We start from the raw sequence: 26,103 nt of genomic DNA, 5'->3' as shown, positions 1-26,103 counted from the left end.
GGCTAGAAAAACTCAGACTGCAGAGACTATGTTAGTGGTTCTAATTTTCGAATCAAAAACAGGTTTTCAAAGAAAAAATTTTTTTTACTTGAAATCTTAACAATTATAGTCGGTTCAAACAACACAAAATTTTTGCTTGTAGCATATACTCCTAAATTATTGCTCTTGAAATTGTTTTCACTTTTTAAGGATTTCAATCTTTCATGAGACTTTTCTCCTTTTCCCACAGCAGTTTTGTTGTTTTAGTTGATATGCTTCAGTTGATATGTACGCTTTCTCTGAAGATGTGGAGCCCATCTCGGTCTTTTGTTTCATGCTCACATCTATTTTTATTAGGTTGCGTTCATTCAATAACTCAGCAATTATAATCACTGCAACAAATCCAAAGGTATTGATGCTCTTCGTGACAAGAATAGATACAGAACGTTTTTTGGTGACATTATGAACCCTTGTTTTTGGCCAAGGCTTTGATTTCTGCTTCGTACTTTGGTAATTTTTCATTCATAAAAAATATTTATTGTTCATCTCGCGTTTCGAGTTTTTTGAAGTTTATGAAAACTTTCCCAATTATATATAAATCCGTGAAAATTGCTAGCTGAAAAGTTGAATCTTGACAGGATGAAAAGAACCATACCAAGACTAGACATTCCAACAATTATTTCAAAAGTTGGACCATGAAAAACCGACTATTGCATGTTCGAATGTATAATATCAATAAAACTACTCTTTAATTTTTAACATCACAGATTTCATATCCTGTTTTTATGACTCATGTAGCAAAAACCATTCGTTTTTATTGCTGCTGTTTTAAACAGTAAAGCTTGTCTTTTGAACAAAAAAAGAGGAAAACTGCCTTTTGCATGTTCAAACAAACTTTTTCACTAAAAAGTTAGTTTCTTCCTATTCCAATTTCCTTTTTCTATGATTTTATATCCTTTTTGTATGACTCATGTAGCAAAAACCGTTTTCTTTTTTCTTTTAACGCGGATGTTTCATACAGTAAGATTTGTCTATTGAATAAATAATACAATAAAAATTGGCTAATGCATGTTCAAATCTATACTATTAGAAAAAATTTCTCTTTAAATTTGAGTTTGCAAGATTCTTTATGCTGCTCTTATGCGTCATGTAGCAAGAAATGTTCGTTTTACACAGTATAACTGGTTTAATTTTGCTCGTACGCAGTCCCAGTAAAAAGCAATCGTTTCACTATTGCATTTAACAACATACTATAAAAAAGCGCAAACGCATTCCCACTATAGTGTGCTACAAAAAAATCTGACGTTCACCTGCAAAAAGCTAAGAAAAAATCAACAAAACAAAATCCGGCGTCATGAACAATAAGGTACGTAAACACTTTTTCTTTTGTTTTCTTTTCACAATTTTCAAAACAACGGATATATACATAATCGATTTCTTATTCAGTTTTTCTTTTAAAAGTTAAATAAAAAAAATTAGCGTTGTTTTAAAATACTCGATTTCATTTAAATTTGTTTCTGTGCAGCAAGATGGTCCAAACTGCTCCAAGCGAAGCAAATACGACGAGGAAACTGAGAAACATCTGGAGCAGGGGGATGTGTTGAGCGAAAGCGAAAACGATGCAGATTTGACGGATGCTCCAGACGTTTCGTACGGCTCAGAACAAAGTCAGAATGAGGACTATCAGAGTGATTTCAGCCAGTACAAGGCAGCCAAATTCAATTCAACAAGACAAGTGGTGAGAATACTCATTGTGAGTCAGTTTGTAAAGAGAAGGACTCGATGCTTTTATTTTAGTAACCGTAAGTGACATGACATAAAAAAAGATAGTTCGCCCTAATGTAAGTGGAGTAGTTGTTTTGAGGCAATTTCCAGGTGAAAAAGTTGAAACATTGATATAATGACCGGGACCAAAATTGTGATTAAATTTATGTTCGGATTACGCGTTATATGAGATTGAAATCAAAAAGAGAAAAAGTACAGAACACATTTTCATAGTTTAACTTTACGGGAAGTTTTTTTTTGCATTTCCCGAGATTTGTATCGTATTCAATTGTTTCAATTCAATTGTTGTGATTGAATTGTTTAACATGACGAGCGAATTAAAATTTTAAACTCACTTTATATGCACGAATATCACCGAATATGAAAAAAAGTTTTGTTCATTGTTGTGATATCTCCTAAAACCTTGATTGAATTTTAATAGTGAAGTAAACAGTACCGTACAATATCAAGCTAACAAATGAACAGCTATAACAATTCAATCGCTATGAAGAGAGAGTGATTGGTTTTGCTCCGATTACGTTGACATATACACGATTGGCAGGGGTTTAACTTCATAGAGGTTACACTTACACAATGATTAATGTTAATGTTAAAATAACTTTCAATATCAAGTTTCAACTATTTGATAACACAGTTCACCTTTTCAACGTATCCCTCTCAAGGAAAAATTCATACATAGTTAGTATTTATAAAATTTTTAATAAAAAAGTTAAGAAATATTGAAAAATTTTCTAACATTTTTTTCCCTTGAAATTTTTCTGGCTTTAAAGCTGCGAATTTAGGCACCTTCGTTTTTCTGCGTGGTGATGTTCTTGACGTGGATTCAGAAGCAGTTGCAATGACCCCGGGCGAAAATGGTACTGTATGTAGCATCTTGTCTTCCACATTTTTCACAGAAAAAGGACCACCAAAAACCGGGTCTCTTTCTTTTTTTCCCAGGGAATTTTCCGATGCGCTCAAAGCTTATGAGTAGTTGGCATCTTCCCTACTAGCCCGGGTTGACCTCCATACACCGAAAATTTTTATAATACGTTTCCACGCAACAAAAATCATTATCATACAATTCCATACATCAAGTGTATGAAGAAAATGCTTTGTCATACAATTTTCCAACATTTTCGAAAAACAATAGAAAAAAAATAAACCATTTCTGCGGCTTTTTGAGAACAATTGAACAGACTGGTGACAAAAAAAATTTGTTTGTTTGCGCCGAGTTTTGTACGCAAACAAACAATTTTCGAAAAAAATTTTTTTTGCATGCAAAATTTAATTTGTTGTGTGCATAACTATAACGTACACCTGGATACGATAATATTGGCTTTTTTTCTTTTCACTCATTTTTTTTTTCAAAAACGCCGCTGAAAATTCCTATTTCTTTTGTATGACGTGTTTATGTATGCCTGGATCAAGGTCTGATAATTTGAAAATTCAAAAATTTAAAAAATTTCGCCAAGAAATAAAAGTTTGTTACTTTTGTTATATCATTTATAAAAGACAGCTCGAAGACAATTCAGGTCGTTTTCTATGCATGGTTAATGCAAGACCGTCCAACCTTTGGTGCTTTGAGTAACCAAGGTCGCTGTCACTCTTGTTCAGTTGAAAACACAACCAAAAATTTGCCAGAAAATAAATTCAGCAACAAAAACAACTTTGGAGAAAACACCTATGATACAATTTCCATTATGGGAAATGTTTATCATAGTCTGTACGTAAGGAATTGTATGGAATTGCACGAAAATAAATTTCTTATTCATGAGAATTGTTTGATAAGCATTTTTGGTCAACCCGGGAGACTTGTTTGTCTCTTCGTCCTTCCTTTTGAGTTTCCACTACTGAAAGTATTCGCCTTTTTGTCTAAGTTCTTAATTGAATCGGTGTTCTCATCCAGAGATTCTTGTCGTTTCTTAAGTATCTTTATACTGATCTTTTTCTTCGAGTTGGTTGCTTTTATTTGTACTATCTTTGCTAGCGAAGCTCTGCTACCTTCTTCTTTTGGCACTGACAAATTTGAAAACAGTTTTTGTTGCCGCGTGGCTGTTTCCTTCTTTGTTCCCTGCTTCTTAGGGCACTGACTATATTGAAGACTCGCTGATTGTGGCGGTTCCCTACTTTGTGGCTCTGAATACACTCTTGATAATGCAAACATTTACTGGCAAACAGCTTGAAGATATTATAAGATCGATGAACTCACCGCTGGGAATGTTGCAAAGTACCATCGGCGAGAGTGTATATCTGACTACCAAATTTGGAGAGTCCCTCTCCTTGATTTTCGTAAATGTTGCGTACAGCTTCATTGTTTTCTGTTGTATTTGGTCGTATCTTGAGCACTGGGTTTCCGACCTTAGTCAAGTTTGAATGGAGTTTTCTTTTAAAAGCGTGTCGCCTTTTACGATTATCTTCTGAAACGAATTTCATCATTGATTTGTTTCTGTCCTCTGGTGAGCAGAAAATTTTAATGATCTTTTTTGAGAAAATCGGCTAATATTGAACTTTTAAATATGAACATTGATCAATTCTCAAGCTCTTTGGAATAGTATTTCAGCAAAAATAACCATTCAAAAATGGAAGTAATTTCTTACTCCTTAACTTTCAGCTTTTTGTAACTGATGGGTACTTTAAGCTGATGAGAAAAAAGTATTTGATGTATTTTAAAGCTGATGAGAAAAAAAACTATTGCAATTAAGCAAAGAGTTTCTTCCTGTTGAAGCAATAAAACTTCCTGCGAAATCCATTTGAAATTCTTCGTTTGATCTGGATAGATCTGTCAACAACGGTTCTGAAGAAAAAATTGAATCGGTGGTTTTTGTAAGGTTCAATCATACGCTGAGAATGATTTGCAGAAGTGGCAGACATCGATGATATCTCTGTGCATCTTTGGTGACCATAATAAGCGGCGTCATAAAAATCGGCTCTTACCCTGCATGCGTCATGTGAAGTTCTAACATGACGGTTCCCTCAAGCAAATTGCTAGTCGTTATCAGCTTTGATCGATCAATCATCTTTGTTGATCTCCTTGATTGGGATTAACGCGATGGTGATATGGTGATTTCTGAATCTGATGTGTTCTGTGTTGAACTAACTATCTCTGGGCACTGGTACAACTAGATCTGGTCGTAGATCTTATCATAACAAGCATCTGGTCTTGTTTTCTGAAATCAAGATTTTTTCGACTTTGATTCGCCAACGTTTGAATAAATAAATACCTCTACTTATAATGTCCCATATATAAATTAAATGAATTATGGCATGGTTGTAGTCGACATATGCAGTTATAGTTAGGCTCTGGTTTAGAGATCAGATGCTTGCATTGAGATATTTTGCTAATAGTAATTTGGCCGTTTGTATGTTAACAAAAAATGCAGGACTTCTTGTGTCGATAGTAGCGCTTAGCAGTGATTCTCTCAAATATCAATGTACCCTTGAGACATTTCTTTTTAACTCTGGCTTATTACATCGAGATTTTTACTGTTTCCGTCTGCTGTGAAGATTCTGAGATTTTTGGGTCAGAATGAACTTCGGTTTTCGCTGTTTAACTTTGGCTAACTGTGTGCTATTTTAAAACTCGGTGAAGTGTCCTCTTCCCTCACATCCTCGACATTTGTCTTCTATGGTGGTGCTTTTCGGTTTATGCTCTGGTATGAAACTTTTTAGCAGAAGTAACATGGCAGAGCTTGATTGCAAGATTGTTGACCTGATTGAGATTTTGGGTTAAAGTTTCCCTTCTCTAGTGCTCTGTTCATTCGGTTCTGCAAGTTGTGTTGGCTTGGATGGACATCAGATGTTCTTGCTTCAGTGCGTCGTTGAATATCGAAGCTAGGTTTGAAGAAGAATATTGGGGTCACATTTCTCATTGAGGGTTACGGCTAAGAAAATTTGTCCTTCCCATATCTCACAAGGATATGGGGGGTAAGATGTCGGTTTTCTTCATAAAAAAGAAACAGTTCCGTCGGTTTCACTAATGAAAAGTTTGCTGGCTGCGCCAAGTGGCATCTCTTAAAAACTTTGACTTACACTGACTTATTCAAAAGTTGAATTAAAATAGTCAGAAAAATAGGTACATAGAAGTATCAATAGAATAAATGAGCAACTATATTGTCAAGAGAGTGTTACTTTTTGAACTGGAATAGGTGCAAAAATTAACAATCTATTCACTCATAATAAACACATAGTAATAAACACACATCAGGTAAATTAACGCTCATAGTAGTTCGGTAATTGAGTATATAGAAATATCAATAGAATGACTGAGCAATTATATATAGTCGAGAGAGTGTTATTTTTTGCAGCGATTAAGCAGACTTTAAAAATCACACTATTAACAGGCATCTGACTCTGTAGAGATTTTACCTAGACAATGATCAATGTTAATTGAGAATTATTCATTTTCCTTCTATTATTTGGTAGACAATTCACATCCACCACACCCGTGAAATTTTTGCTTGAGATCTTGACTATCTTCCAGATGGCATCATTTTTTTGTCCTGACTCGCTTCTCATTACCATATTGAACAACGACTAGTTTTTGACTTTTTTCAACTGATATCCAGGTTATAAATCCGCTTGTTTCTAGATTTTGACAGCAATTCTAAATTCTTGTCCAGACGCGACAATTACAATCTGGAAAAAGTATTTTTGATCAACGAGGGTATTGATGGGTTCTTCGCATAAAACCTCACCAAAAAGATATAATAATGCTTTATAATCACAATTTTAGTATCGTATTTTTTTTATTGAAAGCTCCAAACAATTTAAAAAACTTTGCCATGAGATGAGAGACTGCATGCAAGCAAAAATGCTTATCAATTGATTCCCTACAGGAAATGCCAGAACAAAAAATATCAAAAAAGCTCATAAAACAATTCAAAAGTTTATGGCTTCGAAATAGAGGGTTTTATCTTTATGTAGATTGGAGAATTATATACAACTATAAGATTCACATCTTTTTGGATAACTATTGAATCAAAGTGAGAGTTTTTAATTGTATTCTTAATCAAAGTGGAAGTTCTTAACTTATTTTTCATTTATTGTTGAAGGATCAATCATTATTTTATGACTATCACACTGGTTGTTTTGTGCAAAATCACAGTTATTCTTTCTTTTTTTTTGAATGGTTAAACAAGTTTTAAGCATGTCTTGATTTTCAGGATAGGACTAAAACTTTTTTGACTTTTTTAAACTTCTCTTTTCATTTTATTTTTTTTAAAAAAAAATCACATTAATTTACATTGAAAAACTAATATTATACTAGTTGAGAAGTAATTTCCACCTAGCCAATGATTTCTTAACTTTGAGAAAAACCTTTCTTATTCTGCTTTCAGACATCACAACACTGTAGAATGATCTCATGTAACTTCTTATAGAAAGTGGAAGTAATTCAATTTCTATTTATGCAAAAAGCTTATCATAAAGTTGAGATAGAATTGTTTTTACGAGAGCAGTTTTCAAGTTAGGGATGTTGAAGGATTAGCAATTATTGTCAGCCAGCGTAAGATGGTATAACTTGGGTTTTGCTCGGACTTTCTGTTTTGTTTATTGCTTTAAAAATTTTGCTCTGAAATTGGTTTCTAATCAATCGGTTTCCATAAATATTTTTTAATTTGCAAATTTTTTATCATGAGTGTTTGCAGTCAGAAAGCTTTTAGAGAATAACTGATAAAACTGATCACCGTCAAACTTTTTATAGGGTCCTTCTTAGTATTCACTGAAAACTAAAAAAAAATAGTAAGATTGATATGAGAATTAACCATAGAAATTGCATGAAACTATCTGGTTGAAAATATAACAGCTTGACAAAATAGACAATTGTTTTTCAATCTGAAATCACTCTATGAGTTAGCCGGACCTTGCTTAAAATCTCAATCAGCGGGTCTCAAAAAAGACATTAAAAAATGAAGTCGATTATTTTAAAATAAAACAATTAAATTTCCAAGTCTCATTTTATCCGAAGAAAGTTTTCAAACTTCAATTTCAAACATGACAGACAACTTATTCTTCAAAAAAACATGCGCAAAAATTGAGCCATTTTTATCAATTAAAGATTCAATTTTGGACAGTAAGATTCCCAAACTGTTCCAACATTAGTTCTCCAACCCATCGTGTATAATTTTCAATTTTTAATTGAGAAAACTACAACTGAAAAAAAAACAAAAAAAAAACAGAAACACAAAAAACGATGGTATTTATTAAGATAAATATCTCGCGCAGTCTTTATCTTTAATGTGAAAGCAAAAGCAGAGTTTTTCAGAAAATTAAACAAAGTCCTTATTTTGAAAATTTTCAGCAGTCAATTGGTTTCGACTCACACTCCACGAAAAAAAAACACACAAACGATCATATTCTGAAACAAATTATGCATAGTTATAGAGAGATTATAGAAATAAGTGCACATCTTTTTTTTATTCAAACTCAGACACAAAACCAGTGAAATTAGCCGTAAAAAAATTACAAAAATCTTAGGTCAACAAGATTAATTGCTAATCAATTGAGCTCGTGATCAACCATAAAGCTCGAAGTATAGTTTTAGCAACAGTACCAAGGAAAATCAAATTTGAGTAAAGCCAATTTAACAATAGCTACAGACAAAAATCTACCATTCGAGATACTTCAAACGCAGATAGAAACGGATAACTTTTCAAACTTTTGGCAAGATTGATGAACATATCTTCCAGGCAGGAAAAACCAATGCAAACATGATATAACCAAAGTCCCGAAGTTCAAATGATAGAAAACACTATGCGAACAGATGAAATTGAATTCAAAAAAAAATTCAGCAAGGAAAACACTATCACATCATAAAAGCTGTTTTTTGTTCCTACTGATGACGCATTGTTTTGATGCATTGTTTCTCATTGTTTTGATTCATTGTTATTTATAAAGTCACAAAATATACTTATCCCTGCCCACCGGATCCATCAATACACTTTGCAGCAAAAAACAAAATAACAATCTTCAAAAAGCTTTAAATCACGTCTTCGAGGTCGTCCAAGACACAACGCGAAGTCGTCCAGGACCCAGACAAGACGCACGAAACGCAAAATGTTACAGTCAACAGCAAAATTTAAAAAAGCCAGCATGGTTTTTTGTAAACTATTTGGTACAAAAGATAAGGTTTTTACAAAAAAAAACCAAAATCAGTAACACTCAGAAACAAGGCAGAGTACGTTTGTTATAAAGAAAAGTTTTTCTTCAACATCCCTCGAACAAAATCAATGAAGCAGTAAAAATTTTCATTGCAATAACTGAAGATGCAATTTCTTTGAACTGTTTCATTTACTAAAGATACATTTGCTTTTATCTATAACACAGTTTTCCCAAGGCTAAAAGACCACCGCAACTCAAGAAGCATTACAGTTTAATCCTGTAATTTTGCCCAAATACTTTTTTTTCTAAATTGAAAAGAAACAATTAAAAAACACGCCACCATTAATAATTCAGTCAGTTTCACAGTCAACAGCAAAAATACGTTCAAACAAAAAGTCACAAGAAAAGATACAATCACGATCATCGCAAAGTCATTATTTTAAAAATCTAATGTGGAATAATTGGCCCTAAAACTTTGTTTTCAACAGTCAAGCGCAACAGAAAGAACTAAAAACAATTTTTTCAGATAACATCAAGTGGAAAAAAGTCCGCCTCGATACATGATAATTTGAAATATACCCATAACGGAAATGGAACTTGGACAACAAAAACATCCAGCTAACCATCAAATCATCTAGCAAGGTAACCTTATAAACCAACAAACTCAAAATCAAAGTTAGTGATATTAGCGAAATCAATTATAAAAAAAATCAAGAAAAACAAATTGGCTCACACGCCGCGGACTTGTAATTTCACTTAAAAAGAAACACCCGAGAAAAAAATCAATAAACTCAAAAAATTAGAAATGATTAAAAGGTCATTGCAAGAAATCTACAGTCAAAACCCATCCCCTCTATCAAATTGGGATATCAAAACTTCAGACGACGTCAAACTCCCCATTACCTCTACCAAATCTATCAAAACAAATCAGAAGCTTCGAGAAACAAAACATCCTGACCATTTTACTTGCAGCAACACGAAATCAGTGGACCCCAACAACCCAACATACAAAACGACATAGACGTTTAGACCAGTGTAAATAGTTTGACTCTGTAAACAAAAATAACATCAAAGAAGTTTGCTTAATGAAAAAACAAACGGCTTAACGATCGAATCAATTGTGCATTCAGCAGTGAGAATACTAACGGTAATAAGACAAGAATACTCTTACAAAATACTTGACTATGAAAACACAAATTTCTCAGCAAAAATATGAAATTAAATGCAAAATAGAAACGATTACAAATTGAAAATGGAGCATCGCACACTCTTCAAAAAACCGAATTTAAGTTTCAGAAAAGCAATAATTTGGACCTAGGTTTCGGAAAACTAGTGCAATTTACTCGAGCGCGCAATTATTTTTATGAAACAAAGTAAAACATAAAACAAAAAATTACAATATGTACCACAAGTTTCACAAAATCCCATTTCACAAGGAAGCAACATACATGAATTGAAAAAACTATCAAACCAAACAACGAAATACCTCGACATCTCAAGACGTAACAAACCCTTAGTTAAAATAGAAAGCTTTTTTTAGCTGGTGCTCATATTTCTGATTGTGTGGCATAGCATAGCTATCTGAAAAGATAAACAAAAAATTAAACAAAAACCTGTAAGAACAAAAACTCGCAAATCGATTGTTTCTCAAAAACATGGAAAAACTAAAACCCAGCTAGTCGTCAAAGAACAGTTAGAGTAAACGATTCCCTTATCAAACTACAACAACAGATATAGATCATAATCAATATCATATTTTGACGGAAACAGATGGAACCCAAAAACTTGAAGAAATTCAATGACAGCAGATCTAGGATATAAAATAGGTATAACATCTAGAGTTGATCACACTCGCAAGACCGACAGAACAGAACCAAATTTTTTCAGATGAAAATCGTCAAATTATAAATAAACACAATAGATATAGAGCAAACAGTAGAACTAATTCACAAAACTTTAAAGTAGAAAGGAAGGTTTAAAGATCAGAAATTATTGCAATCACTCAGAATTACTACAGATTGATGAAAAAAGATCAAAGTATGCACGACAACAGACCTTAGAAAACTCATCTATCAAATCGGGATACTTCGCAAAGTCAACAATTCAGAAGACATCAAACTCCTTATTAGCATTACCAAATTAATCAAATTAAGACAGAAACTTCGAGAAATGAAATATTCTGACCATTCTATTTTCATAAACACGAAATCAGTAGACATCTTAATACGATGAAACCTAGTACACCCTGTGAACTCCGGAACACAAAGTTAGAAGTAAACAGAAATTAAAAGGAAGGTACTAGATCTTTACTCAATGGTAACGAAAGTTTTTTTCATGAGTGGTCAAGATATGTAGAACATTTTTCCGAGGCAAAAAAGTTACTAAAACTTTGTGCTTCTGCATTATAAACTAGTTGTGGAACCAAAAACCAAGAAAACTAATTTTAGTTCACGCGATTTCGACAAAAATTTGCAAGGTTTTTGTAGCTCACCAAGAGTATTACAACTTACCCAAAAGTATACATCATGACAATGACTTCTATCACCCAAATTTTCAAAAACTTGCCTCACGCGTTTAAAAAATGGTTTTTCTAAAACTATACTAAAAATAAAACATACACAAATGTGAGCAGGAATTACGTCAAAGACAAAAAAACACATCTTAATTTTCTTTTAGATTTACCCCAGCATCAGACTCGATATTACAAATTTATGTTCTTATAACAAAAGTCAATGCATTTTAAAAATGTTTACAAAACTCAAACCATTAACAAAGCTACCTATAAAAACGAAAACTCTCAGATGAAACAACGAAACAATGAATCAATTCGATACACTGAATTCACATATGAAACAATGAATCATTTTGAGACAAATAAATTCATATAAAAGAGAGCTAATAATGCTCTGCTACTAAAATGAAAGTAAATTTTGCGAAATAAAGCAATTTAATCATTCGCAGTTACAATCACAGTCACAATCACCAGCTAAACGCATACAATTTACATTCAGAGCATCCCAAGGACACATATCTGACCATAAGAAAAACAACAATAAAGAAAAGAAGACATTCGAACTAAAATCAAAATAAATTGAGCAAAAAAATTTTAAATCAAAGGATAGAAACATCACAAACGCTTTGCAAGTTTAAAGAATCACCATCAAATCATCCTGAAAATGCAAAAAAAAAGATCAATTCATAACTGAAATTTCACCACTGCACATATGATAAACTTTGGAGAATTTAACAAAAAAGCTTTATTTCATTTGGGAACAACACTTACAACTGAAATCAAATAAGCCTGGAGCGAAATGTTTTCCAAATCGCCTCGTAGACATCAAAATTTTTAGACAAAAATTGAAAAACTCTTTGAAAATATTACACTATCAGAGGCAAACGATCCATTTTCACCCAAAAGCTTCCTCTGACTACCATAGACTTCAAAAATGATTTAACACCACACCTAAAGGTCTAAAAAAATTATCAGAAAAAATGAAACTCAGCTTCAATTTCTCAAAGACTAAGACTGAGACAGTCTCTAATGTCTTCAGAATTAAAAATTGTTCATATTAAATTTTTTTAATTTCTTTATAATAATTTTTTTGTCATTTGTTTTTGTTATTATCGAATTTTCCCAAAGTTCAACAAAAATAAAATTTCACATTTTCAATAAAAATAATACAATAGTTAGGTCTGCAATTTGGCGCAATCTTTTCCAATTCAGTTTTCAAGGCAACATTTTTCCAATTATACCACTGTCAAAAAGTACGAAACTTCTTTATTCATCAAAAAATGAGTTTTTTTGTAATCTGAGAAAAAAATACTGGCTCTAGCACATATAGTACTATTCCGTTTTATTTCAGTAGTTCTAAGAAAGTAATCAAAAATTTAACAGTAGCACATCACGCAATTGCATTGTTTTTTGAAAAGTATCATTAAGCACAATGTAAAGAAAAATATTTAGATTGAGACGAAACTATCAAAAGTAACAACCATAGTTTTTTCAAATGTACCTTTGTTACTCTAATAATTACAATAGATAAGGGCTTTTTAATTGTCCGAGGGGTTTTTAATATTGCTAGGGTTTTTGGTTGTACAATTACATTCAATTCATTACAGCTCGCACAATTTGTTAAGGAGTTCTAATTCTGCGAGTCTTTTTTGTGAAGATTTTTGCTTGTATAATTCAGTTTCTTGTATAAAGGGATGTCAAAGTGAACAAAAATAATTTAAGTAGTCTTATTTCTTGCTTATTCTGACATCAATATTTTTTGTTTTTGGTTCAAATAGCCGGAAAATCTGATATTCAAAACCAGACAACGGACACAACAATGAGGGACTCCACATTAGCAAAAAAAATTGAGAAAAAAAACCTGAGGAAATGACGCAGTCAAAAGCGTACAACCAATTTCTACCTAAGATTGAATATAAATTTTTCTATGATCGCTATATACATCAAAAAAGAACTAAGTAAAAGTGTTAATAAAAACAGCTCCTGAAATTCTGAGAAATACTTTTGGCAAAAAAAAAACGAAACCGTTTTTCAATTTCTGATTAGTTCAATTCTGACTCATTTACCAAATAAACAGATTTCAAGAAATGTTCGGTTTTTTATCTAAAATAACTACTGATTCTAGCAGTTATAGTACTCACTTTCTTAGTTTCACTAAAAGAATGCAATCACAAATTTAACAGTATCACCTCACTCATTTGTTTTGTTTATAAAACAGTAAAACAAAACACATTTCAAAGCAAATTAAAAAAATAAAACGAAGAGTTTTTGAATGAAATTACGATAACTACCTTTTTAGATTGATGGTTTTTCCCATTTGAAAAACGCCAAAAATGCCGATCCGAACCAGTTCTCGTTAACCCAAACTTCTGCTTCACATACCAAAAAACTAGTTAAGTTATTATCACCCCCACAAATGAACCCACTTCTTCCAAAAAACTTCAGAAGTTTTGTATTTTGATTTCCAAATTCAATTAGAAAAACTTTGCATATATGTGATGCAATTATACAATACAATGGTCTACGAAGGTATACGAGTGACCTATAAAAATGATCAAGGATACTGTGATGCAACAAGTCGTAAATAAGGTACTATTGTATGATTGCTCCAGATGTCAAGCAGCAAACACTTTTGCACGAAAAATTAACTTCTACGACAATTGATTTTTGAATTAAATTTACTTGAACAAAAAACACAGAACGCCAGACAACTCAAAGACAGCCATATAGAAGTACAACAACTTGAATGCAAACTATCGCAAACTAAGTTTATCCACATAAAGAAACTTTTTGTAAGCCCCAACTCCATTATTCAAAACATATTATGAAGACATATAAGTCGAATGTAAAAAATTTAGGACTGACAAGAGTTATTCAAGATGCACATCGACGTTTTTACTTAAACCAAAACAACCAAAACAATTTGCATCTTTTACTGCAGGCATAAAAACCGGATTACAATTAAAAACAACAAAAGCCCACGTATACAACAACATCTATCCGGTTCTGAAAACACTCACCATTCGGAAAAATAACACGTAGATGACAAAAAATATCAAGCAATTTTAAAAAACACAAAATTAAAACTGTCATTTTTGTTCCGACTTTCGATACGAAAGTAACGGAAGATTTGTGCTCGGGAATGGGTTTTTTTCTTCAGACAGATTTCGACTTTTTATCTAGCCACTTTGACGGAATTTTCTTAAATCATTCGAAAGGTAGTGTTGTCTTGAGCTCAAATTTGAAAAGATATTTCACCTGTGATCAATTTTCGTAAAGTTACGGGGTTTAATGATTGGCATTTTGGCTAATTTGGGACAATTAACGCGTGATATGCTCGCGCTATTGACGCGTAAGCGGAGATTTAATCCGCCTTAGAAATCGTTACAAATTGGTTGAAAACAGCGTATTCACCATAATTGATTTAATACAATTCGCGAGATCCTTTTGTAATTTATATGGCGTGTGGGGCGATGATTTCCATAAAAAACTTCAAATTTTAGGAACTTTGTTTTTCATTTTATTTTGTTTCTTGTAACTTTCCATGTTATTACTGCTCCATAGAACGTAAGAGGCAGTCGGAACCTTCAGGGCCTCGCCCTGATACGAGCAGTCTTGTTGTTCCGACTTTCGATACGAAAGTGACGGAATATTTGTGCTCGGGTTGGGTTTTTTTCTCTTCGGACAAATTTCGTTTTTTTTAACTAGCCATTTTTGACGGATTTTTTAAAATATCATTCAAAAGGTATTGTTGTCCTGAGCTCAAATTTGAAAAGATATTTCACCTGTGATCATTTTTTGTAAGGTTATGGGGGTTTAAGTTTTAACTTTTTGGCCAATTTGGGACAATTAACGCGCGATGTTTTAGAAATCGTTCCGAATTGGTTGAAAGAAAGTTATTTGCCATAATTCATTTGCTACAAGGGGCGAAATTTGTCCTTTTGTACTTTATATGGCGTGTGGGGGGATGGTTTTAATGAAAAAAATTTAAAAATTAAGAAAAGAAAATTTTTTCATATAGTTTTTTTTTTCATTTATTTTGTAAATGTTATTACTGCTTCATAAAGCTTAAAAGGCAGTCGGAACATTCAGAGCTTCGACCTGATTCGAGCAGTCTTGTTTTATTTTGTTTCGCAGCCTATTCAACAAAGATGGAAACACTTCAAATGTTATCTCCAAAAAGCGTTCGAAAAGTAGCTACAAACATGAATAAAGATTTAAAATCTATAGGCAAGTACTCAAAATCAGACATTGTACCACACAATGAGCGACACCACAGCTCCGAGAGTAGCTCACAATTTTGGATGAAACTCAATTACAGTCCGTCGACCAAAATCTTTAATTTTTTTTACTACAGAAATCATGTACTTCAGATTTAAACACCTAAAACTTAAGTATATTTTTCAAGAAAATACATAATTTTTCCTCAGATACCACTTCAAAACAGCTTCTTAATCTTATAATTTAGCTTGGTGCGCGTCAAAGCTCGATTCATTGATTTTTAAGACTACCATAGTATTTACAAAAAAGGAAAAGTCTCAAACCTAACTTTATTTTTCTTAGAGCATATTTTTTCATTTAGAAAAGAGTATATAACACCAAAAATGCAGATCCGAACCAGTTCTATTTTCGGCCCACAATTGAAAATTAGGCCGGAACCCTAAGAAAAATGTATACCAACCTTCCTTTCCTCGTCATCGAGCAACGTATATAAACTACTGTTTTTTTTTGGTTTCGATCCCAGACTAATAAAAAGCTTTCTCCTGGCGAGCTAATGGACTCGTCTTTTTCTTCCGATCACAATACGATAGCACAAACCCCCTCTACGCCCCACTTGAGAATTCCCTCTTTGCGACACACCAACTACTCTCCTCAATTGCAGCAAAGATATATAGTCCAGGACCAATCGTCTGTAACCTGACACTCACACTCAGTCCGACACAGAATTAGAAGAGGAACTCCAAAAGTTTATTTGATACGTCACGTGTATAAACAACAACAACGACTATTACATCTACTAAATTAAACACATCAGCATCACAATATAACCGCGTTCAAAGTTTACAGAAAAAATCAGCACTTGCCAGACAAATCACTGTTAGGATCATAGTCGACCAGAACCTATTTTTCAACCCAAAACACCACAATACCCGCACTCAGTAAAAAGAGAAAATAAAGATTGTTTTACAAATACAATTGTCAAAACTATCAAAGTTATAATTAATTATAAGCGCCCAGTTTAGATGTTTATACGATTTATAATCCATTACAATGATAACATTTTTCGTGACATTATAATAAATTATAATCAATTATAATTCATAATAGCTTTTCCGAAAATCTCCTATAATCTTTTATAATCAATTATAATCTATTATAAGAGATTACAATCCTTTTTTTGTGAAAAACATCTAAAGTGAGATGTATTGTCACTCTTTGGCTCATTTGAACACAAAATTTTACCACGAAACAAAAGTTTCATAGTGATCCCTTCATAATAGTTGAAAGAAACATGCGGTAGGTGAAATACAACTCTTCTGAAAAAAGAATGAAATTAAAGCAGTGTGCTAATATTTTGGTTGTCATAAATTTAAAATGTGCATAATGAAACAACTATAATCAAGAAGAAATGAAAAAAAAAACGCTACAATCTGAACTGATTTGAATACTGTTAAAACAATTTTCCCATTTTTCACGTAAGCCAACGTCTAAAAAAGCTTAAAATATAAACATTTAGGGTGGAAGGTCGAAGACAAAATGGGCAAACAAAAGAAATTATATGCAATTATAATCGATTATAATGGATTTTTTCTGCAAAAGAATTAATTGAATAATTCGGAAAAAAATAATCGATTATAATCGATTATTAATGCTTGAAACTGAAGGCGGATACCGCTTTTCACCATTCAAACTTCCCACAATACTCACTTTATCATACACTTAACCTCTTAATGTTCAGATGTTAAAACTTCATTGAAATCAAATTTCACCAATCGGTACTCTCATTTTATTAAAACACTACCTGCCCAAAAACATTAAAACACTACTTCAATCATCTATAATAAACATCATTCTCATCGCATTAATCGAGACACCAACAATGCTAATTATGATAATTATTTTAAAAACCAGTTAACTGAGATTTTTTTAATCAATAGCGACTGTACTTTTGCCGCAAACTGACCATTATGTTTTAGTTTAATAAAAATGCAAGCAAAATAGAAAGCAAAATCAATTCAACTATTCTAATCTTTCGAAGCAACTAAAAAAAGTTGAATGCTTTACAAAATCCATTTTTACATCAAAATAAACCATACAAGCTCATACTATTATTTAACTCAAAATAATTTCCAACAGGGATATCAAACAGCCCATCGCAATTACAGATTTCTTTTTAACTTGTCAATCCTTTTTCTTGACATCATGAAAATCATCAAAAGTACAGAATGGCGCGGCACTATTCGTAGCTACGATTGCATTTGTCAAATTTTTTTTTAATTTTGCTTACATGCAGCCCCACAACAATGTTCTTTAGTCATTTACGAATGTATGCAACCTATTGAAAAAATATTATAATTTAACTACAAATTAATTACCACCCTACTTTGTATAAGTTAGAAAAAGTGGTTTCATTCAGAAAAATTAAAATTTAACCAAATACTTTCTAACTTATTTCACGAATACTCAGTATAACTAAATTCTGCCCATATCGAATATTCTCAAGACCGCAAAATTATCAACTAACACCTCCTCAGGAGAATAAACAGTTTTAAAAAATCAAAATGAATAATTGTTGGAGACAATTGGTTTATAGCAGCGATTATATAGATAATTTACAGATAAAGAATAGAGAAACTAAAATAATTTGAATGGTCGAAATTTGATGGTCGAATATTGTACAAAGCAAATTATATTCAAAAATTTAGATTTTCTATTTGAGAAAAAAAAGTTTGACTCTAAGCATTTATAGTTCTATTCTTTTTCATTTCAGTAGTTTTGAGTAAGAGAGTAATCCTAAATTTACCAGTAATACGTCACACAATTGTATTGTTCCTCGCAAAGTCTCATTAAACATATTCTAAAGAAAATCAATTAGATAAAACAGTCGAAAGAAAACACAATTTTTTTTCAAATCTACTTTTTTAGTCTAATAATTGCAATTTTTTGTCTAATATTTGTAAAGAAACCAATTTTTTTAAAATTCAAAAAAAAAAAAATTTCTGATTGGAGAATTCAACTAGAAAATGTTCAAGGTCATGTGAAATACAATATTTTAATCTACAGAGGAATATGAGTGACCTGTAAGAATGATCAGAGATATTTTGATCAGCAAACTCGTAAGCAAGGTACATTTTTATGGTTGCTCGAATAATCATTGCACAATTTGTTAAGCTTCACGATGAAAAATTTTTGATTCAGAAGCTGTTGAACAAACAATAGAGAAGGACACAACACAAACACACTCATTTGAAAAACAAAGTAAGCCGAAACAAAAACTCTTTAAAGTTTATCCAGAAATCAGTTAAACCCCAACTCCATTTTTCAAAAAACGGAATGAAAGCATTTTAGTCAATTATAAAAAATTTCATTGCTAACATGAGTTGTCCAAGATACACAAAGACATTTTTACTTAAACCAACATACTTCCACAAAAACAAATTTATATACAAACATACATACATTCATACATGTACACAGGCATAAATAAAACCATTTAAACATAATTACAAATATACCTTCCTACATCAAACATAAAAACAGACAAAATTACAAATATACACACAAATATCCAAACATACAAACATACTTACATACATACATGCATACATACACACAAACAAACATACACACATACATACATACATACTTACATACATACACACATACATACATACATACATACATACATACATACATACATACATACATACATACATACATACATACATAGATACATACATACATACATACATACATACATACATACATACATACATACATACATACATACATACATACATACATATATACATACATACATACATACATACATACATACATACATACATACATACATACATACATACATACATACATACATACATACATACATACATACATACATACATACATACATACATACATACATACATACATACATACATATATACATACATACATACATACATACATACATACATACATACATACATACATACATACATACATACATACATACATACATACATACATACAAACATGAATACAAACATGTTATGTACATATAAACGCCGAGTGAAGAATTTCCCATTGAAGGATCACTGTTCACCAGGAGCAACTCAATGGCATTAGCGAGAGAAAAAAAAGATAGTCTACAGTCTGACTCCGAATGAAACGCGAATTAAGACAACGAACCACATTTGAGAAATCTTCCAAAAATCATTAAAAACAGTACTATTATATGTTTCAGCTTTTCAGACCTTATCTGCCGATTGATTCGTTTCCCAATGAACGATCATAGTATTTGAACAACAACTAAACGACACTAACAGAAGAAAAACACAGCCGACAATCTGATACCGATTGAACATGAATTTAAAGAGAGCTTCACGCTCGAGATCTGTTTCAAAAAACAATAAAAACAATTCAATTACAAACATTACTATTTTGATTTTCAAGCCTAATTTTTTGAATGAAAAATAAAATAAGTTGAAGGGAACCTAGCATATCAAAGCATCAGATTTTACTTTTTGGTTCTTTTACTTCTCTTCCCGCTTGTTTTTTTTAGATCTGATTTTCTAGATGAATTGCTAATAATTTTATTTATAAATCTGAAGAACTTATTTATTTTTTATAGATCGAGTCAGAGCTTGGAAAAGAATTTGTGTATAGCCTGGAAGGAGATTCGCCCGGTATAGCACTGGTAATAAACAACGAGTTCAAAGGTCAATCTCATTTTCAAATTGTTTTCATATTCAAAAAATCTTAAGACAATTTTCTGGCCAAAACTGATCAAAACTGCTACATTCGCTAATAAAGGTATGTTTTAATCATTAAGCTCTCATACTTTGTTTATTATTTCGTTTGCCTTAGAATGAACATCAGATTATGTCCTTACCGACATGTGTTTACAATCAATTTCAAAGAAATATAATTCTACGAAAAAAGCGATCTCGATGCTGAAATTTTTGTAAATTTTTTAATTGGATATTATTTTATTGACAAACATTGTATCTTTTTTTCAAGGATATACTAATTAAAATGATAATTTTTGTTCTGGCAGTTTTCAGTTCAAAAAATGTTTTTCAAGGTCAGACATACGAAAACGGGACGTCTGCCGAAAGACATGGATCTAGTCATGACTATGATGAACTGATTAGACTCTTGGAATCCATGGGTTTTGAAATATATGAGAAAGGCATGACAAATAATCTGAAAGTTTCCGAAATGGAGGAAACAATTAAAGCTGTAGCAAAAAAGAATAACTCAGAAAAGACGTTTGGATGTGTTCTTCTTTTCATCATGTCTCATGGAGGGTTTGGATGCATCTCGGGAAACGACTTGGAATCGAACTTAAGATTGCAAATCAGGGATCAAATTAACAGAAATCGCTTTGCGTAAGGAAGAGTCTGTTAGGAAATCAAAACAATATGAATGCCCTGGGTGGATGTTCATACAAAAAAATGTCTTTCATACAGTTTCATACAGGGAGTGAAAAATAGTGATCATGCATTTTTATTTTTTGAAAGTTGTGACATGAAATTTTTTTCTTCATGCAAGTTCAAATCTAGGCTCAAAAGAACAGTTTAGTGGGAAAATTTTCAAACAATTTTGGATCCCTACTATAGATAACGTAGTACTGGCTGAGTTTTTCACAGAATAAATCCAGAATCAAAATCATTCAAAATCAAAAAATCACAAGTTTCTTCTAAGTAAAAAAAGCATTTGCCTAGAGATAAAATCAAACTCTATCAACCACCGACTTATTCTAAGATAAATTTTTCTAGCCCAATACAAAAATTTAGGTCTTTGTTATATATTTATGGGTGTATATAATAGGTGTATATAATATATAATATATAGTGTATATAATACTCTAACAGTTATTTGATTTGAAAACATGAGAAAATGCAGTTTAACTTTGCGATAACGGCCCCTGACCGCATGGATTTTTATGCAAGAAAATATCATCAACTGTTAAGGTATCCATGAACGCTAAAGTATACTAAAAACACAATTTTTCAAAGTGAAACTGTTTGTATTTTCTCTAATGGAAAAGTTGAATGACAAACTTTTTCGTAGAATGAGAAAACCTCAACCATTCAACTTCTTATTGTAAAAATGAGTGTTTTTTATTTGGTTTTTGTGGCAAATGTAAAGGCAAAAGATTCGTTTTTGTTTTCAAACAAACAATGTGTCGAAAAAAAGCTGATTTGGCTACTTTTATAAATTTTATTAAACTCAAGTTAACTGACAAAAATTTTTTCATGGTTTGAAATTTTATAAGATCTTTGTCAAACCAGGATAGTAATTTTAAGCGCAAAAATTGGAAAAATTAAGTAAATTAGTAGCATTACAAAAAACAGTGAACGTTAAGGATCGGTAAGCCAAAAGGTAATCAATATCAGAGTTTAATTCAGTTATTTTTTTCTAACAGCTCTTTTGCACAACCGAAAAAAATTTTCCATCCATTTGGGAACTGATTTTGAATAGTTCTTTTGTTTGAAAAAAGGATTGAAGTATTAATACTGCGGTTTACTGAAAAAAGGACAATCGAAGACAGAGCCTCAAAAACGCAAGAAAACGTGTATTTAAAATTTGTAAGTTTACCTTTAATTATCTGTATGAATGTTAATCTGATCCTCAAAACAGCGATATTATTGAAAAGTTCGTTAAAAACGAATTTTGGAAAGAAAAACCCAAGTTATTTTTCTTTCAAGCGTGTCAAGGGACGACATTGGACCTCGGAATGGATCGTCTGCCCAATTATATAGCAGGTACAACCTATTTAGGAATTGAAGGTATTGGTGAGGGTACAAAATTCTCTAAAATTAATCCGAAGTCATAACAACTGAACCTAAGGCAATAAATTGATCTATATGAAGCAATTAACCGACTTTTTTTTTAAAAAAATTTAAGATTGATGAAAGTAATTTAGACTCTAATACAGAACTAATACTTTTACTCTTATGCAAACTCTTATACAGACTCTTTTTACTCTTTTTAGAATCTTATACAGAACTACTTTTACTGACTCTTAAAAACTTTGAAAAAATCAGTTGACTGATGAACCTGTATAAGAATCTGAGCTACTTATGCGCATTTGTTCATATTTGCACAAATTCATAATTCAGGAAAAGTCTTGACCTGCTCTAATAACAAAAGAAGTTATAAAATTTCTAATAACGTTTTTTTTTTCACGAAAAGTCTTTATATTCTCTAATAACAAAGGAAATGCATTTATACTTATATATGCACAGACGAACTAGTGCATATTTGTGATTTTTAGTTGAAATTATTTTTTTATGTTTTTTGTTAGGAATACAAGGCAAAAAAAATAATCTAAAAGGTGCAGTTAACCGATTTTTTAATACTTATTAAGAGTCAGTGAAAGTAGTTCAGAATCTTATACAGGTCGTGATGACTTCAGGAAAAGTCTTGATATAATCTATAAACAAACTTTTTTAGTCGTTTTTTTTCAGGAAAACTCATGATATTCTGTAAAAAATAAATGCATTTAAACTTTTATATGTAGTGCAGTTATTCGTATAAATACATTGAACGATTTTTTGAAAAATAGTAAGAGCCGATGAAAGTAGTTCACAATCTTATACAGTTTGTGATGATTTCAGGTAAAGTCTCGATATGCTCTTATAACAAAAGAAGTTATGAAATTATTAAAACTCGATGAAAATAGTTCAGACTCTTATGCAGGTCGTGATGACTTCAGGGAAAATCTTGATATGCTCCGAGAACAAATTTTATTAATTTTTTTCAGTTGTTTTTTTTTTCAGGAAAAGTTTTGATCTTTTCTAGTAACAAAAGAAGTTTTAAAAATATAAGGAGTCAATGAAAGTAATTCAGATTCTTATACAGGTCTATTAATAAAATGTATAGGCTCGTAATGACTTTTTTTTTATTTTTTCAAGTTATTGAAAACTTTACTGAAATCTAAACGTAGCAATTAAATCAGGTACAGCTACCTTATAAATCATATTTTAAACATAAAACAAAACTGACACTCACACCAGCAACGTTTTAATCAAACGCTTTCGACCAAACACTTAGTAAATGATGAAGTTTACACCACAAAGCTATCCTATTTTGATGGTTATCACGCTTTCTTCTGGTCAATCGTTTCTAAAAAAAAATGGCATATTTTTTGAATCACGAAACCTTGCGCAGAATTCTTTTGGTTCCGCTCAATGAAGTGACATATAACTCAGGCATATGTTTTATATCGCTCCGGTCGCGACGGTAATTTTGAATCCTAGCAATAGCGAAGAAAACCGAGTACCGACAAAGGGATAACTTTTTTCTGCGCCGCGCCATTCTAGTTTATTGTTGCACTTGTCAGCATACTAATGTTTTTGTTAGCTGAAATTCGATCTGACAAATGTTTCAGTTGACACAACCGCTGACTGTGGATCTGATGGCCCCAACGAAAACAAAGTTGGATCACTCGCAGATATTTTCGTGGCGTTATCATCCAATACGCCCTACCGAAGCTATCGCTTACACGGAAACCCGGAAACGGATGGCTCGTTTTTCATACAGAATCTAGTGAAAAGAGTCAGAGCACATGGAAACAAGCTCGACCTGACACAAATTATGACTGCGACAATTCGTGACGTTGGGATGCTCGATTTGGAAATGAGGACAAAGGAAAATGGAAAAACCGTGACTAAAATAGTGAAGCAAAATCCGTTGTACTACAACCATCTGACAAAGTTCTTCTTTTTTCCAGATATTGTAAAGAAGTCCACAGGAGATGATACCAAGAACGAGTCGTTTTGATGAAACCATGCACAATCTATTCATTAGGAGATTTGTCGTTTTTAGTTTGTTGTGTTTTTCTGTTTTAACCACTTTGGCACATCAAACTATCCTGAAAATCAAAATCTTTTCAATTTTGATATAAAAAAGGGATTTCAACTAGCAATTGACAGGTTCTGTTCGCAACCTTTTTCGATAACTAAAATCCATGCTTTGTCAAACTCTTTAAACAATTTTTTTTTTAAATAAAATCAATTCACTGAATTGCCCAGCTGCTACCGTCTACGCGAGAAAACGTTCATCATAATATATGTAGTTTTTATTTAAAAAGGTGAGTTACCCTATTTCATAGTGGTGAATTCTGTGAAATGATTCTTTTGTGAGTCTAATTGAAAGTGTTCGGACAAACACGAGGCCAAACCGGCTTAAACTCCATACAACGAAAGTTCTTATTATACAACTCCGTACAAAAAAGATTATCACACAGTTCCATGCATGCGTTCTACGGAAAAAACCTTGATCACACAGATTCGCAATTATGAAATATGATTAGCTTTTTATCCACTCTTTCATTTTGCTCAAAAATCCTACCAAAAAGGGTTCTTAATTACATTTGAATGAGCTTACAATCGGTTTCAATTGAAAAAGAACATAATGGTCATTAAATTTTTTTAAAATTTGGGCAGAAAGTTCTTCTCATAAGATTTTCATTTTTTCCATGCAAAAATTTTAAATCCATTTTAGTCGCCAAACTACTTTCACAAAAAAAAAATTTCCACGCGCAGACTTTATGCATCAAGGGTCACATTGAAGGTTCTCTGTGATGGCAGTTTTTTACTTTTCAGCTTTAGGGGATAATATAGAACCTCAATCTGGCCAAAGTCAGGCCACGATTTCCAACCTCTGAGTTTTTCAAAACAGATGCCTTGTATCCATATACAAATTTTGTATTTTTTTGTAAATACAAATTTAAAAATTTTTCTTTCTAATTTTGAGTGAATTTCAATTATTGAGTGATGTAAATAATTATTAAGTGATGTAAATTATTTTGTAAATACAAGTTTGTAACTTTTCTGTTCTAATTTTGAGTGAGTTTCAATTAATAAGCGATATACGTAGTTAGCAATATGTAGTTATTTTTAGCAATACGTAGTTATATCTGAATTCAATGGCGTATCACCTGTTGAGACTCTGAGATCAAAAATCTTTAATTTTTGTGTTTAGGTGAAATACAGAAACAAAGCAAAACACCAAAAAGTTACGTGAAAATAAAGCTTGTCATACAATTAGAGACAATGAAAAAAGCATGTCATATAATTCCATTGTATGGAAAACACTTGTCATGCGAATTTTATTTGGTGTTTTGTTATGGAATTGTATGAAAAGGTATGATAAGGATTTTTTTCATAGTTTGGAATTGTATGATAAGCATTTTGTAATTTTTTTGTGCTTCGCCTGAACAGAAAAACTATAAAACTTCTCATTTGAGAGCGTCAACATAAGCATTTTTTCGTCAACCCGGGAAACTGTTTATTTTGGTAATGAAAATTGAAATACGCAACAAGGCCGCTTTTTCTGATCTTTTACTGTTCTTGTGCTTCCTCTTTCTCTTGTCGACAAAGTTTTAGCTTGTTTAAAGACTTATTTCAGTGTCCTGTATACTTTGAACAATGACCTGCATACTTTGAACAATGACCTGCTATCTTTTCACTATCTAGTGCCCAGGTTGGCCTTGTAACTTATCTCTGCTT

General features: G+C 31.9%; 1 protein-coding gene across 1 annotated transcript; it reads left to right on the top strand.

Annotated features, from left to right (window-relative positions):
- Positions 1-1,054: 1,054 nt before the first annotated feature.
- On the top strand, positions 1,055-25,424 carry LOC134852887 (caspase-3-like). The gene is made up of 6 exons (XM_063868732.1): positions 1,055-1,345; positions 1,505-1,717; positions 20,214-20,301; positions 20,667-20,946; positions 22,229-22,353; positions 23,982-25,424. The coding sequence occupies exons 1-6, from the start codon at positions 1,334-1,336 to the stop codon at positions 24,371-24,373; spliced, it is 1,110 nt and encodes a 369-aa protein (XP_063724802.1). The 5' UTR covers positions 1,055-1,333; the 3' UTR covers positions 24,374-25,424.
- The last annotated feature ends 679 nt before the right edge of the window (positions 25,425-26,103 follow it).

This window comes from Symsagittifera roscoffensis, chromosome 8, assembly GCF_963678635.1.
Source record: "Symsagittifera roscoffensis chromosome 8, txSymRosc1.1, whole genome shotgun sequence".
Lineage (NCBI taxonomy): Eukaryota > Metazoa > Xenacoelomorpha > Acoela > Convolutidae > Symsagittifera > Symsagittifera roscoffensis.
This window is presented reverse-complemented; position numbering and strand designations above follow the sequence as displayed.

Bases quoted from the DNA above. Each gene is read 5' to 3' on its own strand.
- LOC134852887 (XM_063868732.1), top strand. The intron at 20,947-22,228 runs GGATCAAATTAA...TCCTCAAAACAG, and splicing joins AACTTAAGATTGCAAATCAG to CGATATTATTGAAAAGTTCG. The intron at 22,354-23,981 runs GTACAACCTATT...CAAATGTTTCAG, and splicing joins TCTGCCCAATTATATAGCAG to TTGACACAACCGCTGACTGT.